Source organism: Sminthopsis crassicaudata, chromosome 4 (genome assembly GCF_048593235.1).
Source record: "Sminthopsis crassicaudata isolate SCR6 chromosome 4, ASM4859323v1, whole genome shotgun sequence".
Taxonomy (NCBI): domain Eukaryota; kingdom Metazoa; phylum Chordata; class Mammalia; order Dasyuromorphia; family Dasyuridae; genus Sminthopsis; species Sminthopsis crassicaudata.
This window is the reverse complement of record NC_133620.1, coordinates 186,149,794-186,168,617: the sequence shown is the minus strand read 5'-3', so window position 1 is coordinate 186,168,617 and position 18,824 is coordinate 186,149,794. Positions and strand designations below refer to the sequence as shown.

Sequence of the window (18,824 nt, the reverse complement as noted above, 5' to 3'; positions counted from 1 at the left end):
TTACAATTTGGCAAGTATCCAGAAGTCTGCATTGAGAAATGAGAAGAGCATGACAATAAATGGCAGCAGGAGTTCTAGAACTAAATAGAGGTCAGCAAAGCTGGAATCAGTAGGGATAGATAAAACTGAAAAGTATGCATTACATTAACAAGTTACACTCAAGTGTTTTCATTGAAGTAAGGGTTTTTGAAAGCCCACTAGTGATTCCACCAGCCAAATGGGGAAACTACATGGGTCATTGGATAAAGTGCCAGAGCTGCAGGCCAGAAGGCTTGATTTCAGATTTGGCCTCCAGACACTTACTATCTGTATTACCTTCGGCAAGTCACAATTTCTGTCTGCCTCAGACTCCTCAACTGCAAAATGGAAATAAAACTAGCTTCTGCCTTCCAGGGTTGTTGTAAGGCTTAAATGAGATCAATGTAAGTACTTTGCATAGTGACTGGCACATAATAAGAGTCAAAAATGATATTTATTGCTGCTGCTGCTGCTATTTCTACTAACAAAGGAATAAGCCAGCTTCATCTTAAAGGACCACTTCCAATTCGCTCAGCATCATTTAACCTCCTTAAGCCGCACTTTTACCTCATCTACAAAATGAAGCAGTTGAATTAGATAGCTTTGACATCCTAGCTCTAGATCCATGATCAATGATCTATGACCTTGGGTCTGAGCAGGAAGTATATAAGTAGTGTACTTCCAAGGATAGGGGAGATAGGTAAGTAAATATCTATCTATAAATGCACTAAGTATTGGTAGATAGCAAGATTAACCAGAGATCTTAACACAAGAAGGCAAATGTGACTTCACAGGAATGACTAAGACAATGAACACAGTGGCATTATAATATTAGAAGGCTACCACCTAAAGCAGATGAGGGGAATAAATAAAAGAATTGGGAATTTGGGAAGGGAGTAAAGTAATGCTATATTTAAAAAATATATTTACATGAAAAAAATCTAGTAATTGAGGAAAAATAATTTTGGATGACATTTAAAGGAAATAGAAAAGTATAATCATCAATGTATACACAACAGATCACCTGAACCAGAAAAAGAAATTAATGAAAGTAGGAAACAAAAACCAAGCTTCACACAGAGAGAAAATAGCTATCTAGTCTAGTCTAGGCCAAAGACTGCAGCAACTCCTAGTGTACAAACATCAAAAGTGGTCTTTCCACCTCTGCTTGAACCCCTCCAAGGAACAAGGAATCCCATTTTTCTTATGAGCAGATCTCATTGATAAGAAATTGGGGGTTTTCCTTTTTTTTTTTTCCTGACATCAAATTTAACTTGATATTTTTGTAATTTCCATCAAATTTTCCTTGTTGTATTCTCTGGGTGCAAATCAGATAAGTTCAATTCCTCTTCCACATAACAGCCCTTCACATACTTAAAGACAATTGCCATGTTTTTCTATGACTCTTCTTTTTTAAGGCTGACTATGCTCCGTTCCTTCAATTGATTGTCAAATGTCATGGACTCAAGGCCCCTTGCTCTTCTAGTTGTCCTTTGTCCACTCTTCAGCTTAGCAATGTCTTTCTTAAATTGTAGTGCCCACAACTAAGCACAGAAACCTAAATGGAGTCTTACAACATACAATGGTACTATCAACCTTTTATTCTTATAAAACTGCCTCACTGAATAAGGTGCAAGATTGCATTCATTTTTTATACTGCTATATTGTACTACTGACACACAATCTTAAAAAAAAAATTATTATATATGTGTGTATGCCTTTTCCATTTATACAGTTGTGAAATTGATGTTTTATATCCAAACCCATTTATCCCTAATGAATTCCATCTCATTAAAGATTCATCCCAGTGCTTAAATCTGTGAAGATCTTTTTGCATCCTGCTTCCATCATCCAATATGTTACCAATCTTCATTTTAGAGTCATCTGTAAATTTTATTAGAGTATCATATGTGCTTTTTTGCTAATCATAGGTTTAACAATATAATGTTAACCACCAATCTCTGGGATACTTCACTAGTAGCCTCTTGTTACATTGATGTTGAACAGTTAGCAACTAATCTTTGAGTCCAGTCATCTAACAAATTCTTAATTTATTTGATTGTATTATCCAATCTTATGTCATCCTCTACACAAGAATAGTGTGGCAGGATTAATTACTAGCATTTCTGGGATGTATCTTCTTTTCCCCTACTTTCTATATGGAAAGGCCCAGGCTCCTCCTCCTTAAGAATTAATTTTATACCATGGTCTCCAACACCCAGCACTTCTCTGTCAAGCTTCCTAGACACCTAAAAGCATAAAAAGTCCCAACATTGGGCAATCTAAAATTTTGGGACTTGGTAAATTTCCTAAAGACTAGTTAAGTTCCTATGCCCTTCGCCATAATCTACCCTGATAACCAGACATATCCATATGGAGATGAGAGGGCCTACTTCCAGAAAGTGACACTTTCCCTGTTACATTTCTTTATGGTATTAGAGCAAGTTAATCCTCTTTTTGAAATTCCTTCCCCTCTGTATTTCTCTGTCATATCCCCTTTTTGTGGACTACTCCCAGGAAATTATCCTTGTCTTGTTTTAAATATTTTATAACTAAATACTAAAAAGTACTAAAATTTTTTAGTTAAAATAAAGTCTTTATTGGAATAGATTAATCTGATGAAATTGTTATTTTTCATTTAATTGATTTGACTTGATAGATGGCATTAAACCATTGTATGAAGACAACTAAGAGACTGGGGAACTTTTAATGATTGGGTTGTGAAATGATTAGCCATCATTCCTCTGATGGCCTTTAAAAATTAACAAGCAACTCTGAGGAAGATTCAGAATGGAACCAGCTGTGGAAGAAAAACTCAGCCATGAAGGGATTTAGTCTTTACCTTTTTCCTCTTGCCTGTCTTGCAAGGTGTACCAAGGAGGAAGGGAGGATTTTCTCTGCCTCCCCACATCAATGATGACATCTTACAACAGAAGCACACAGCATCATCCATCAGGGGAAGCAAGAAGCCTCCTACAGATTCAAGTTGATTCAACAAGATGAGATAAGATTCTGGCACCTTGAGTGAGGCTTAAGTTCTCTTAAGATAGTTGTCCCCCAGGCCAGGATTTTAGCTAAGGCCTAAGCTGGAAACTATGGAAACTATGGTCAAGAAATGGGGATGCCAACCCATTGACAAGCCCCTAGAACCCAGGAGGGCAACTCTGAAGATGTTAAGAGAAGACATCAGTTCTGAATTGGCTTTTTCACATGTATTGCTCACATATATTACTCTTTATTGGTCTATTCTGTGTGTGTGTGTGTGTGTGTGTGTGTGTGTGTGTGTGTGTGTGTGTGTGTGTGTGTTTCTGATAGTGTGGGTATTTGTGAGAGAGAACACCCTAGACTTATGGGAAAATGCCTATTGCTATTGTTCTAAATGTGATATTTCAGCAAGTGCCTAAATTGATCATAGGATCATAGAGTTAGAGCTGGAAACAAAATTGGACATCTGATCCAAGCCCACCATCTTACAGATTAAGAAACTAAGGCCAAGGAATGTTAAGTAACCTAAGGTCACTCAGCTGATAAGAAACAGAAGGAGGATTCAAACTTGGATTCTAACACTAAATGCAGTACCCTTCTCACTGTACCACTACTTTACTTTGAGCTAATTTTTGACATAGGAGTATAAAACCACAGAATATCTTGATCCTGGAGCATTTAATAATAAGGAGTAGTTAATTTGTTTTCTCCTGGTGCTGCTTAATAAAGAAGAATTATCTTTATCTATCTAGTGTCTTACCTAGTCCCTGGCACATGTGCACAAATATGTTGATTGATTTTAAATATATATATGTGTGTGTGTGTGTGTCTGCACACATACATATATATATAAACATATTTACTTGTATGGTTTGTACATACACACATACATACATACATACATATATATGGTAGTTTCAGCATCATAAAAATTTGGAAGTATTCATTGGAAAAGTCAATATATACTTACTATATTTTGTGTGTGTGTGTGTGTGTGTGTGTGTAAAAGATAATATTCTTTTACCTAAAGTAGTTTGCAAGTTCCATCAACTCCAGAAAAGGATAACTCATTTGTTCTTTGTTTAAACACTTTGAATATTAGGTTTGGTTTTACACTAAAAATCATTATTATATGAGATTTTCTTAGGGATCTGTAATGTTCTTTGCTCTAAATTGTAATCATTGTCTGGGAGCAGATTTCTTGGGGAGCTTCTGGAGGCAGCCTTGGCTTCAATTCAGTTTCAATAATCACCTCAAATGCAGCCAGGAGTTAAAGTCTAGACCCTTTATTGTGTCTTTCAAAGTCCTGAATCTTTTCCTGGGCCTGGTTAGCTTTAAAAGAGGCTTATCTCTCTCCTTGGTTCCTAAGAGCTCTTGTCCAAATGTATCCATCCAGCACAAAGGTGGAAGTTGGAAATGAATCTTAACTCTGAATCTCCCAGAGAGTGGGCTTGTGAATCTCCCGGAAGGCCATGAGCAGGCTTTTCCTTTCCTCCTTATATATGTCTCTAAAGGTATGAAGTCTAATTGTGAACCAATGAGCGAACTCCTTTAAAAGTATGAATTCTTTTAAAAGTGTGAACTAAGTATATTACCTTATCTCAAGTTCTGGCCTATAACATCTCCTTATAGGATCAGATCAATCAAACTGAACCATGCTAAATTAGATAATTATATCCATTCCAGTGACTTAGCACCTTGTAAGAATCCTAACAGGGATCTAGTCCAATTCAAAATGTCCTTATAAATGTAATAATAGTCATATGTTATGAATTCCATTTTTAAAGAAAATTCAGGAAGCTATAGCAAAAGAAACTGCTTTGAAAAATGGAAGAGACTCAACATTCTAGAGCTGTTTCATTTGCCTCTTTGGATATCTGACAGCCTCAACTCCTCCACATACTATTTATTTTGCTGGCAACTCTTCAGCTGACTGTCCCCAGTTTGAACTTTTTAAGAATTGTAAGAAAACATACTCTTGACTGAATGTTAAGATCTATAAAATATTCTTACTATAGAATCCTAGCTTAGATTTTGCTACTGGTGAATTCTGCATAGGTTTGAGGCATTTTGTTGTGATCTTTGCTTGCATTCACAATAAACACAAACTTACATGAAAAAAAACCAATAACTTCATTACTATATTTGAAAACATAAATATGTTTTCATAAATATTTGAAATGTTAATTACAAAGTTCTAAATGAGAAGACAGGACAAGATGTTTTAGATATTTCCGACTCTTCATGACTCCATTTTCTTAGCAAAAGTCCTGGAGTGATTTATCATCTCCTTCTCCAGTTCATTTGATAAATAAGGAACTGAATCAGACTGTTAAGTGACTACCCCAAAGTGATAAAGCCAGGGAATGTCTGAGACCCAATATGAACTTGGAAAGATGAATCATCCTGATTTTGGGCCTAACACTTTATCTATTTGGCCACCTCACTTCCCCAAGAGACAAATAATTAACTGTGATTAAAACCTTGTTTATATCAATGATTTTTCCCAACACTGAACTTGCATTTCCATTTTATAAAGTTTGTTTAAGGATGTAAGGAATCTAGTTTTCCATGAATACAGTAGACTTCTTAGGAGGACAAAGCTCAAGAAACTCTTATTCTGCAAATTTTTCAGGTTGAAGTATAAATAGCCATGAAATACTATGCTTGATAGCATGTCATGAGAGTAATTAAAACCAGATCAAAGTTTTGACTCCCTATATTCAATCCTGAATCTTAACTCTGATTCCCTCTATAACTACACATATTGGATTCTATGAATAGATCCACTTTACTTAGATGTGAAAATGCTTTGATGACTGTCTTAGAGGAATGTTACAAAAGTGATAAAATGTATGTTTATTTAAAAAAACACTTTTGGTTAGAATCATGAAACTTTAAGAGATAGAAAGAAATCTTAAGGATCAGCTAATTTAAGCCCCACATTTTACAGATGAAGAAATTAAATCCCACAAAGGTTTAGTATCATTCCACAGTCACAGAGACAGTGTATATATGGCATTAGGGATAGGGATTAGCACCTCCTTCTCTGCATGATGAGGTAGCTTAGTGGATAAAGAACTAGACTTGGATTTGGTAATAATTGAATTCACATCTTGGCTAAATCACTCCATCCCTCAACCTCAGTTTTCTAATTATGAAGTAGGGATGAAAATAACATATGCCCAAAGGGGTTGTTCTAAGACTTGACTGGGATAATATCTGTAAAATACAAATTTTGCAAAAGTATTAAATAAATGTTGGCTATTACTCAGGCTGGTTGCCCTACTCTAGCTTAACAGACCAAACATGATAAAGCAAGTAGATGGCAGCTGAGTGGTAGATCTGAAGTGAAATTAAAAAATAGAAGTGTGTTATGTCCAGACTAGCCCTCTGGAGGGTCTCAGTACCATCCTGAGTTCTTGATCTTAGTGGAGGAGTGAAGAGGCAAGACTCAAGTGGATGGTCAAAATATGGAGTCCACTTATTCCAAATTCTCTCAGCCTTATATACCCTAATACCTTTATGTAACCAAAGCAACACTGCAGTATGCACTAACTTTATACTGCACATACAGGACCACATAAACAACTTGCTATTGTATGTAGATTACTCTTTGCTACCTGATATTATTCTGCTTTAATCACAACACAGGTTCTCACTGCCCCCTGACTTCTCAGGAAGGCTGAGTGCCCTTAGGGGAGATGAGCCGAATCAGTCATTGTTCGTAAGTTCCCTCTGTGGTGAAGGGTCTTATACCTCACCCAGAGTTACCCCACTATCTGTGGTCCTCTACAGAAGTGAGGAAGGATATAATTCTAATCATGGGGGATAGTCAGTGAAAAGATAGAGTCAGAGGTAGAATGACATGCTCAAAGAACAGCAAAACCTCCATTCTCACTAGATCATAGAATATTTGAAGGAGAGTAAAGTACAAGAAAACTAGAAAAGTAAGAAGGGTCCAAGACATGAGGGGCTTTAAAAGCCAAACAGAGGGTTTTATATTTGATCTTGCAGTTAATGGAGAGCCCTTAGAGTTTACTAAATAGGAAGGACAGTGACATAGTCGGATATCTGCTTTAGGAAGATCACTTTGGCAATTGATGGAAGGATGGATTGGAGAAGGAGAGGGACTTGAGGCAGGGAGATCATTTAGAAAGTTGTTGCAGGAGGCTAGAAAGAGGTGATAATGTTCTCTATTAGAAGAATAGATGTATTACGATTGTGTGGCTTATTCACATCTCCTGTGTGAGGGTTTGCCCTTGGCATTGGGAATGCTCACTCACCTTTGACATCCACCTGGCACTCAACTTTCACCAGTGTCTACAAGAAGCTGTAGTTTGTGTAGTAGCCACACCCTTGTAAAAACCATCTAGGCAGAGTATTATTAGGGAAGACTAGTATTTCTGTGGTGAAGGTTGCTGAGCGCACCTTCAGTGTCCATCTATTCCACCTAACTCTTTCCTGTGGCTCTAAGAAGCTGTAGCATGCATAATGACCAATTTCATTACCACTTTGGCAGACCAGCTAAATCAGGTTGAGGGTAACCTATAGGTTTCAAACTCTGGTAAATTAGGGAGATGTCTATCCCAAGCATGGGAACACTTCTCAGATGGAAGGGGCAGATAAGAACAATTTGTTCTAACAACCATGAAGGTGGATGAGACAGGCCCTGATCAGACATCAAAGACCCCAAAATCACCCACTTCATCTTGGGCTGTCACCACTCATTTTGACTTTTGTCATGCTACTGGACTTTGATGACTCTGGATGAAAGAGAATGAGGCTGACACTTTGTGTAACTGTCTCACTAAAATCCAATTCACACACAAATCAAAACATCACCATGGGTGTCATTAGTATTCTGAATTTGAAGGACAAACAGCAACAACAGCTGTGTTAAATAAGAAAAGGGGATGGGAAAAATCTTGTGAAAATAAAAGCAACAGGATTTAACCACAGATTGGAATTACAGGCTCTCTGAGAGAGAGAAACCAAAGACATTACTAATTTGTTTTGTATAAGGAACTTCTAGTTCAAAATATCTAAAACAGTAAGTTGGTGATAACAAGACTAAAGCTCCAGAGAGAGGGGTTAGGACTGAATAAGTAGCTTTGGGAATCAGCTGCATAAAAATGATAATTAGAACCTATAGGTGCTGATAATATCACATAAGAGGGCCCAGAACAGCCTTTGGGGTATCCTTGTTTCTAGCAGGTGAGGCTTGGATGAAGATGTAGGAAAAAAAGACTGAGGAAGGAAAGAATCAAAAGAAAACATTATAATGAAAACACTGGAGGTAAGAATGTTTAGGAGGATAATAGATTCAGAGCTGGAAGGGACCCTAATGACCACACTGTCCAATCCCTTTATTTCAGAAATAAGGAAACAAACCTAGAGATATAAAGGGATAGTCCATGAGGCAACTGTGTGGCTTGAATCAGAGATATTTACTACTTATTAGACTTCTATTTGCCTATTTTTTCTAACTATGTCAGCACTTACCTCACAAAATTATTGTGAGGGTCAGAAGTGCCTAGCATATAGTAGACATCAGTTGCCATATCAGAACTTTCTAGTGTTAAAGAAAAAACTAGCATGGACTTAATGCAGTAGGACCTTGGGGAAAAACCCTCTCCCAGCTTACATGTCTGGGACTGTTATAGATATTGCTTTATCACAGGAAAGGAGTTCTTAATGGTTCAGGGAGAGGCAAGGCCTCCCATGTATGATGGGTGCAAATCCTGGGGCTATCATCATTTTTATGCATCAGAAACTTGAGAAAACTGAAGAAATAACCTGATATTTTTTAGAGAGGTTTAAAGTTTGATCAACCCAATCTAATTGGCTTGCCTACCTCTAGTGTCACAGGAAGAAAGGTACAATTAACTAAGATTCTTGAAGTTGCTAGGAAGAAAGATGGACAAGGTAGGCTAGGGCTACAAGAGTAATCCTAGGGACAGGTGGGAGGCCACTGTGGATAGAAGATTGGGGCCCAGAATTAAGAAGACCAGAGTTCATATCTCTCACTAGCTGTGTAATCCTTGAGCAGGTTGCTCTGTTTGCCTCAGTTTCCTCATTTGTAAAATGGGGATAATATTAGTTCCTACCTCCCAGGGTTATACTGTAGCGATCTATTAGCACAGGGCCTTAGTCATAGTAGGCACTTAATAAGTGCTTGATTCCTCCCTCCTCATTCTAGTCCTTAGTGTTTTACACATGAAATACCTGAAAGTCAGTGAAGTCCCCTAATTAGGATTATACAACTGGACTGGGAAGAAAATTCATGTTTCCTAATTTCTATCCCAGTATTTTTTCCATCACGACATGCTGACCTCTGACTTTTTACTGCTATCTACATTAACTTTTTGTCTAGGCTTTCAGCCATACTTTGACAAGGTCCATTTTGTGGTTTAAATTGGTATATTAAACACAGTCTTTCCTGACTATTTGCTTTCCTAACAAGAGCAGAGGAATGTAGTGATGATGCTGTCATGAGGTTGGGATGTGTTTACATTGTTGTATTCTGAAGCAAACCACACAACAGAGTACTGTTCTGGTTTAGTTTCAACATGTTGTGATGGTTTGCTATCTTCTTGCCTTCCCTGCCTCCTTAACCCCCAGTAGCTTCCCATGCGTCATTATTATTATTATTATTTTTTAATTAGGCTTAAGGTCATGGGAACAAGTTTAAAATTGGTCATATCTTACCCATTTTTTTTAGTCTTCACAATTATCTTATAACCCAAACAAATGCTCATCATAATGATAAAGACTTTAAAAGCACAATCTTTTACATGTCACAGAATTTTAGCTTAAAAAACTTTTCCCCAAAATAAGTAACAGAAACAATTTCTTGCCAAAATGGCTTTCCCTGTCTTCCCTCCCTCAGTATTTTCTTTGCTTTTTCCCAACTTAATCCTGACATTAATGTCATACCATGGTTCTATAGGATAAGAATCTTCATGTACTACAGTTCCCCTGCTACCTTCCATATTTTATGCCATATTTTCAGGGGAATGTCTGTTTTTAGATAATTTGTTGTGCTTATTTTTGTCTCTGTTTTTCTGAATTTAGTCCAGAGTAAATCTTAAAGCTTTTTCTTTCATTAAAAAAGATTTCTTCTCTTCATATATATAGTACAGACTTATAAGTAAACAAAATTCATTTTTAAATTTTTACCCAGGGGGCAGCTAGGTAGCAGCTCAGTGGATAGAGCACCAGCCCTGAATTCAGGAGGACCCGAGTTCAAATCTGGTCCCAGACACTTAACACTTCCTAGCTGTGTGACCCTGGGCAAGTCACTTAACCCCAGCCTCAAAAAAAAAAAATTTTTTTTTTACCCAGTGTCACTAAATATGGTGTCAGTTATGAGTGCTTTGGTTATGCTTGCCATCAAAAGTATTTTTAAAAAATTTTTTAAACAAGTCTTTTATTCTCCTTTGAATCATAACTTTTCTCAATCCTTCTCTTTCTTCACCCTTGCTCAGGGCTCCAACTGGCTCTATCTTTTTTACCATCTGTATCTCATTCTAGTTTCTTTTAATAAATTAGAATAACCAGGGAATTCATGCATCAACTGGAAGATCTCTCTGTACTCCTCATTTATTTCTTACTTCTCCCTTTCCAAATTCTAATGGGGCCCAAATTATTTGGTACAGGATCCTTATTTTTACAGAGAAGGAAATCAAGACCTGGGAACATTACATGACTCATCTCAAGACACAAAAGGAATGAATATATAGCAAAAAACCTGGATTCAGGACCTAGCTTCTAAGTCCACATTTAGAATACATGACAATAAATGTCACGTCACAAGGCCTTGTATGTCTCCACAAACATTACCATATTACACAACCCTTAAGCCAGGCCAGAACTAAATTACTCAGTAATAATGCCCCAGAAAAGACCTTTCAATTGGCTAATTAGCATGGGAGGATTTCTATCCAATTGGGTTCTCATTTTTTTTCTTTCTCTCCTTCCCTCCACTCCTCTATCCCTCTACCTCTTTTCCGCCTTCCCTCTTCTCTTTCCCTCTCTGTCTCTGTGTGTCTCTCTCTTTAAATTTTTTTTTTTTAAATAAAAATCAGAAGACAACTTATAGGTTCTTTGGAAAGGTGTCTAAAGGAGTTGGTTAAATTATTTTTGTTTTCCTGTGTGCCCAAAGGCAATAGGCAAGGAAAATATCATTTTTTGGCCTAGTTGATACGAGATTAGAATGTAAGCTCCAAAGTTGTTAGAACTGTTTTCCTTTTAATTACTAGAGTTTGCAGGGGCAGCTAGGTGGCGCAGTGGATAGAGCACCAGCCCTGAATTCAGGAGGACCCGAGTTCAAATCTGGTCTCAGACACTTAACACTTCCTAGCTGTGTGACCCTGGGCAAGTCACTTAACCCCAGCCTCAGGAAAAAAAAAAAAAAAAAAAAAACCAAACCAAAAAAATAACTAGAGTTTACATAACATTCTTTGATTAAGGAAATGTTTTATAAATATTAATTAATTTATTCTGACAACAACCCTGGGAGATAGGTGCTATCGTTATCCCTGTTTTTTAAAAATGAAAATACTGAGGCTAGAGGAGGTTATGTGATTTACCCAAAATCACACAACTGGAAAACATCTGGGGCTGGATTAAAACCTAGGTCTTCCGACTCTAAGTCTAGATCTATGCCATCTAGTTGCTTGGGTTTTTGTCTATGTATCTCCAGTGCCCTGTGTTTTTCCTTTCCTTGCTCTATGATGAAGAAATGTAATACTTCTGCCTCCAAAGGGCCAAAGATGAGTATTCGAAAACACTAAGGACAACAGAAAGCCCATTGTGCGTATGAGCAGGTTGTAACTCATCATCAGTGAAGAATTCCAAAGAAGAACAGAAGCAAAGGATGTCATCAAGAAAGTGTATGACAGGAAGAAAAGACATAGTGATCAGAGGGCAAGGAATTCGCTGATAACCTTTATGATGTAAGGAGAAAGAATATTAGGCTCTCAGCATGTTGGATGGACTTCCTCTAACAGACTTTGGGGAGAACATAAATAAGAGGCACAGCATTTGTGGTCTGCAATCTGGTGGTACATCTGATGGGAACATCTGAGTTTATATGAGATCATGGTACATTTGAGTATTCAATATCTGTAGTGCTCAGTGTTGCAACTCATAATAGGTATTTTATAAATACTTCTTAAACTTGATTAAATAAGCTCGTTATCTTTATATCAGTCATTTTGGAAACCACTGTTTGCAAGCACAGTTAGCTCATCTGGTAACCGCAATGATTACAGTAAATATAAAATAAGAAGAAAGGATAATTGAAGAGATAATGCTATGCACTTGATCCAGTCTGTTTAAACAAGATATATCTTTCCCATCCAATAGTTTCACTTTTTGAACTTATATGCAGGATTCTACATTTTTAATTAGTTTTAACCCATTATACTATGTGCTGAGGCCTTTATGAATCTTTATTTTGTCATTTGGAAGGTTAGCTATCTCTTCCAGATATGTTCATCCACAAATTTGCCAAGTATTTGTTGTGTCTTCACCCAGGCTGACAGAATCCATTTATCAGTTCTCTTTGAATGCTCTTCAACTAAATGTTAACCTTCCTAGTTATGTGATCATTTAATCCATCTTTCCTATAACAAGTATAAAACATTCTATATCAAAATGAAGTCACCACATTAACATCATAAATAAATTAATGATATTAAGGAGAGTTCTTCTCAGAATCATTTGTCAGGAAATTGAAATAATTACTTCCTAATCTTGGAACTGAATCCTTATTTTTAGTATATCTCTCTCCTAATGAACTAGGCAGAGTCTACTGAATGAATGTAAGTATTTACTTTTGAAAGCACATTAACTTCTTTAAATCCAAGAGATTACCAATTGCTTAACCAAAACCAACATATTTAGGCTCAAGTGACCTGAAATACTAAGTTTATTCAAAATTATGAATCACACTTGATTAGTGCAATTTGTAAATACTTTGTAGATACAAATTAACTATTATGTTTAAATAGCTAGACTCTGTCATCTCTTTTCTTGGCAATCTCTACATAACTTAAAAGAAAATGAAAATTATAAACTAAGTTCAGTGTAGTTTTGCAACCTTGTTGGATCATACACGAGGTTTTCTCAACTCTTTGAAGCTAAGAAGATATATCCCACTGTGAAAATTTAAAAAAAAAAAAAGTTTTAAAAAACTATCAGTATGGTTTTAAGTAATTAGCCTCAAACATTGGTTACTTTGCATATTTTTTATGGAGAATAACATAAGTTCACAAAATTTGCTATTATAGATGTTTAAAAGCTTATTATTTTTTTAACTGTGAAGTCGTGGAAGGAAGGGGGTTATTTATGTGCACTAAGTTTGAAGCTGCCCATGGATTTATCATTCTAAGTTGCACAGAGTTCACATTCATTTTGCTTACTTTGAGGTCTTCTTTACTTTTTCCGGTTGAGGTAATAGTTATAACATTTCTGACCTCTGAGTGAACTCCCTGCTGTTGCTAATAAATGATGGAAAGGAAGAAATAGCCGTTGTTTCTCACTTTGGGGAAAGCTTAGATTACTTGGAAAATAGAAATGCTTAAGACATACTAAACTCCCCCCCCAAAAAATATCCATATCCTGATCTTCATTTTAAAACTATTATGCACTTCCCCCTATTACTGATGGCAAAATGTCGCTACTGTTTCTAAAGTAGATTCTCAAGAAATCATTCCAACAATATGAGAACAAAACAAATAAGGAAATTGACTAATTTTTAATACTACATTGAATATTTTTAATTGATCAAAATATACTATTTACCAGTGGGAAAATAAAATAAAAGGCTACTCCTAAAGACTCTTAAGAGCAGAAAAGAAAAAAAAAATTTAAATGAGAAGAGTCAGAAAATTAGAAAAAATAGAAAAATGATCTTGCCTATTGAAGCATAAATTACTTTGAAGGTGAAGATTGGAATGGGGATCTGTTTATTCATATGGTAAAATCCAAAAGCAGTATTATTTGCAAATAAGTCTGCAAAAATCAGCTTCCTCTTCCCTCCTCACCAATAAAATTTATTTGACCCAAAACATTCTTATATTTACTATTTCTTCATTCTCCCAACTGTTTTCATTTTGTCCTTCCAGAAATTACAGAATTCTCTTTTAATTCAGCAGAAAAGTTTCTCTGAAGACAAACAAAACAAAAAAATTGAAAACAGAAAGAGGGGGAAAGAAATTACTCCCTGGTTTCTGTTAACTGTGAAGTAATGAATTAGTAAATAGTTTTTTTTGTTTGTTTGTTTTGTTTTGTTTTTGGTGCTGAGGTAATTGGGGTTAAGTGACTTGCCCAGGGTCACACAGCTAGGAAGTGTGTCTGAAGGTTGATTTGAACTCAGGTCCTCTTGACTTCAGGGCTGGTGCTCTATCCACTGCACCATCTAGCTGCCCCAATAAATGGCTTATTTATTTATTTGTTTGTTTGTTTGTTTATTTATAGCCGATTAATTTTGTGGCAAATACTTCCCCAGCAAGTTGTTTTTTTTGGTTACTAAGTTCAATTCAAATCTCCCCTTTTATGAGACCTTTTCCAGTCTCCCCTTTCTTTTATATTTCTTTTTTTTTTCTTTTTTTTTTCCCCTTTGGTCAATTTCTTAATTAAACTTGGAGAAACTTTGAAGTCTCGAAAGAAAGTCTCTGCTCTCAAGGAGCTTATGAAAATAAGAGATGAGATGTTGACATAGATAAGTAGATATAAAATAGAAAGTTGTAATGCCAAATTAAATAGCTGTATAAAGTGCTATAAGAAATGGCAAGATGAGGGACAGACAGCTATATACCACAGTAGATGGAGCAAAGTCCTGGAGTCAGGAGAATCTGAGTTTAAATGTGGCCTCAGACACTTGACTAGATGTAAGATCCTGAAGGGAGGGAGGGGGGAAGGCAAGTTGGGAAAAATCACTTTTAAGCGGAGAGGATGATGAGAAGGCTTCTTGAGACAATTTGTGCTTCAAAGAAAGAGAAGGAAATAATGTGTAGAGGCAGAAAGTGGCCAGGACAAGTTTAGGAAGTAGCCAATACCCAAACTTGGCTAAACAAAAAAGCAGTATTAAATCAAGTCTTTCTACACGCTAATCTGCTTTCCACACTGATGTACTTTTCTAAAGCACAAATTAGACCATGTCATTCTCCCATTCCATAGCCTCCAATCTCATCATACATCTCTTCTCTTCTTTGAGTCTTCAGTCCAGTTAAACTGACTTTCTGCTATTCCTCAGGTATACCACTTTCATTTCCCCTTTCTCTTATATTTAATGTCCCACTAGAAAGTATAGTCAAAATTCCATTATTTAACAGAAAAGTTTCAATGAAAACAAAGCAAAAAAAATTGGAAAAAAGAAAAGGAAAAAAAAATTTACTTCCTGTTTTTGTTAAATACACTTATATGTATTTGCATGTGTATATATACAGTTATATAGATGTGTATTTATGCACATATATGTGTAACTATATATGTATGTTTTATATATATACATGTATACATATATATATATATATATACACTTGGGTGTATGAGAAATTGAGATGAATCTTTTTATATATTTGTATGTATTTACATTTTTATAGGGCAAGAGGGAGAGAAAAAGAGAAAAGTGTATATAATGGAATTGATATAGATAGATAAGTAGATAGATAGATTTATTTTTCCTGGTTCTGTTCATTTCATTCTATATCAATTCATATTCTATCTTCCCATGTTTCTTTGTATAGAAAAGATTTCTCTTATTCATCATTTCTTAAGGTACAGTAATATTCTATTATGGGCAGGTAGGTGGTACAGTAAATAAATTCAGATAGATTCCTCTTCCTAAGTTCAAATCCAGTCTCAGATACTTACTAGCTGTATGACCCTGGACATGTCATTTAACCCTGTTTGTGTCAGTTCCTCATCTGTAAAAATGATCTGGAGAAGGAAATGAAGAAGTATCTTTGCCCCCAAAAGAAAGCCCTAAAGGAGTCAAAAAAGTCACGATACTAATAGCCACTATATATATATATATATGTGTGTGTATTCCATTATATTAATAAATTGTTTAGCATTCTCCAATTATTGAACATCTCCTTTGTTTCTAATTATTTACTACTACAAAAAGTAACAACAGTGAATATTAAATATTTTGGTGTATACTCCTGAGTTCTCTTACTTAAATGCCCTACTGAATTAAAGTCATTACTCTTATTTAGCTATATTGAGCCCTGTCATATGATTGGTTTGTCATGATCAGAAGTAACATTAGCCACTTCATTGTAAAAGGAGACTGCTTGATGATGTGATAACATATTTACCATATTTAAACTTTTGCAATTTCCTAATATGTAATAATAGTCATTTTTATGGATTTCCTTAAAATGAAGAGATGTCAACTTTCTGACTTATAGGATAGAGTGAGTGATTAATAATATACAAGGAATACAATTCCAATTTTCTTGTCTCCATTGGTATACAGACAATCTGACCGTTAAGTAGTTAGAATGAAACCACTAGTACCAAAGGAGCTGTGTGGTCTAGATCTAAAGTAGCCTGAGGGATTGCAAACCTGTTCAAAAGACTTGGAAAAACATTTTAGTATTGAATTCAATCTGATATTTACTATGGAAGTCATAGCACTCTTCCCCAAGGTCTTTCCTGACTAAGACCTTGAATGGACACAGTCTGGAACTAGTGACACATTCCTATATCTACAACAATGACCCTGAGATCTTTGCACAGCATCATAGAGTCTTGAAAGGATAGATTTACTTTGGCAATCACCATGAGCCAGAAATTGTTCTTTTTTTTTTATTGTTAGTTTACCATGGCAATCACTTATTTCAGATTTTCAAATTAATGATACAAATTTACATTATTTAGGTTTAAACCATAATTTCTTTCTACACATGAAATGTCTAGAAAGTAAAATAATTGAAATCATCTTTCTTTGTTATAGACAGACAGACAGAGAGATAGATACACATGAGTATATGAGAGAAACAAGGCAGTGAATTTTTTTGTAATACTTCTTCCCACTACTGAAGTTACTGATAGTAATGCCAGTCTCTCAGGGATAACATAGCATAGTGACCTAGGTAATTAAAATAGTGAATAAATGCATGCTTGGTTAAATGTTAGTAATATCTCAAAGATATTGAGTTTAATAGATCACTAAATGATTGTCTATGGAGAAAGTCACTTAATCTTTCTAGGTCTCAGTTTTCCGAAAATATTAGGGTTGAATTAAATAACTTCTGAGGTCCTATCCAACTCTGTGATCACCTAATTATTCTGTGATTCTTTACAGCTTCAATGAGTGTGTGATCTCATCTATAATGTTACTTTCTAGGGTCATAGATCCAGGGGCAGCTAAGTGGTATAGCTGTTGTGAGGATTAAATGAGATAATATTTTTAAAGTATTTAGTACAATGCCTGATGTATAGTTTTTACATTACTGGTCTCCTTGTTCTTTACCAACTCCCAGTGTTTTGTTTGTCTAGTTCTTCCATATACCTGGAATTCTCCTCCTATATCCCTTTCATCTCCTCTTTCTCTCTTCGTTAGCTTCCTTTAGTTCCTTGAGAAGAAGTCTGTCCCAGTCTTCCTTAATTCTAGTGTCTTGTCTTGGAAGTCATCTCTGATCTATGCTGTTTAGCTTATACAAATAAACTACAGATTTACATGTATGTTTCTCCCCCTTTAGTCTGTGAGCTCCTTGAGATCTGGAGCTTTTTGCCTTTCTTCGTATCTTTCTATGTATCTGGCACAAGAAAGATGCTTAATAAATGTTTTTTGACTTGCCACCAAGATTAGCAGTATCCTCCTCAGGATTGCCCTTCTCTGTTCAGGTAAAGACATAAAGAAACACAAGCAGCAACAAAGCCAGTAACTGGCTCCTCCAGGCCAATACATTTACTCTATTTGCCTTTTACAAACAATAATCTCTTCATCAGTGAAGTTGCTGACTTACATTGCTAGAGGAAATTTCTATACTTGCAAATTCTCTACCCCAGTGAAATCACAAGTCTAATTCCTTTCCATTGTCCATATTCTTCATCAATCTTTCATTTCAATTGTCCAACCTTCAGGCCAGTGAATACTTAATATGCACTCTTCTGAAGCTGTCATATCAGTTTACCTCATCAGTTCCTTCCAAGTTAAAAGTTTTGTCATTTGTCATTTCAGAGAATGATGAAGAACAAGATACTCTTCCTTCTTTAGACAAGCCTGGCTGGTATTCCCAAGGAAATTCTGACCATTTATATGAATTTCTCAAGAAAATGACTGGCAAGGAACAGCCCAAGGTATCTTATGATAGACTTCAAGTTTCTGATAGCTAATTGTAGGTGTTAAGAAATAAATATAAACTGCACCCATAATTCTATAATCAATAACCTTTCAGTCATCTACTAACAAGACTGCTTCTAAATATTTGTAGACCTATTGTCTTAATGTGAAGTATTTGCAGTGTCCCTGCTGAGTACTACTGTAGCTTATCACATATTAGGAGATAATCTTAGATTAATAAATAATTATTAATTAGATAATCCTATGTTCCTATATCTAAAAGCATCATCTTCTGGTGGTCTGCTTTTTGGTGATGAACTTATCTGCCCTTAGCTAAAGTGGTCTTCAGGTAACAGGACAACCATCAACAATCAAAAAACATTAAACACCCACTACATGACAGACATTGTACTTGCTTTTGGGAATATAAATTTAAAGAAAAAAGAAATAAAACTCTTTAGGCACTAAAAATTTATTCCACATTCATTTTCTTGACCTGTACATGAAGTCTTTC

The 18,824-nt window shown here is 35.7% G+C and overlaps 1 protein-coding gene across 4 annotated transcripts in view; it reads left to right on the top strand.

The window, feature by feature from the left end:
• NT5DC1 (5'-nucleotidase domain containing 1) overlaps nucleotides 1-18,824 on the top strand; it is a 232,273-nt gene that overhangs the window by 175,994 nt on the left and 37,455 nt on the right. For all 4 annotated transcript variants that reach the window (XM_074310049.1, XM_074310050.1, XM_074310051.1 and 1 more), the window contains one exon: nucleotides 18,209-18,327. In XM_074310049.1, the coding sequence (XP_074166150.1) occupies nucleotides 18,209-18,327 (119 nt within the window). The remainder of the gene's footprint in view (nucleotides 1-18,208; nucleotides 18,328-18,824) is intronic.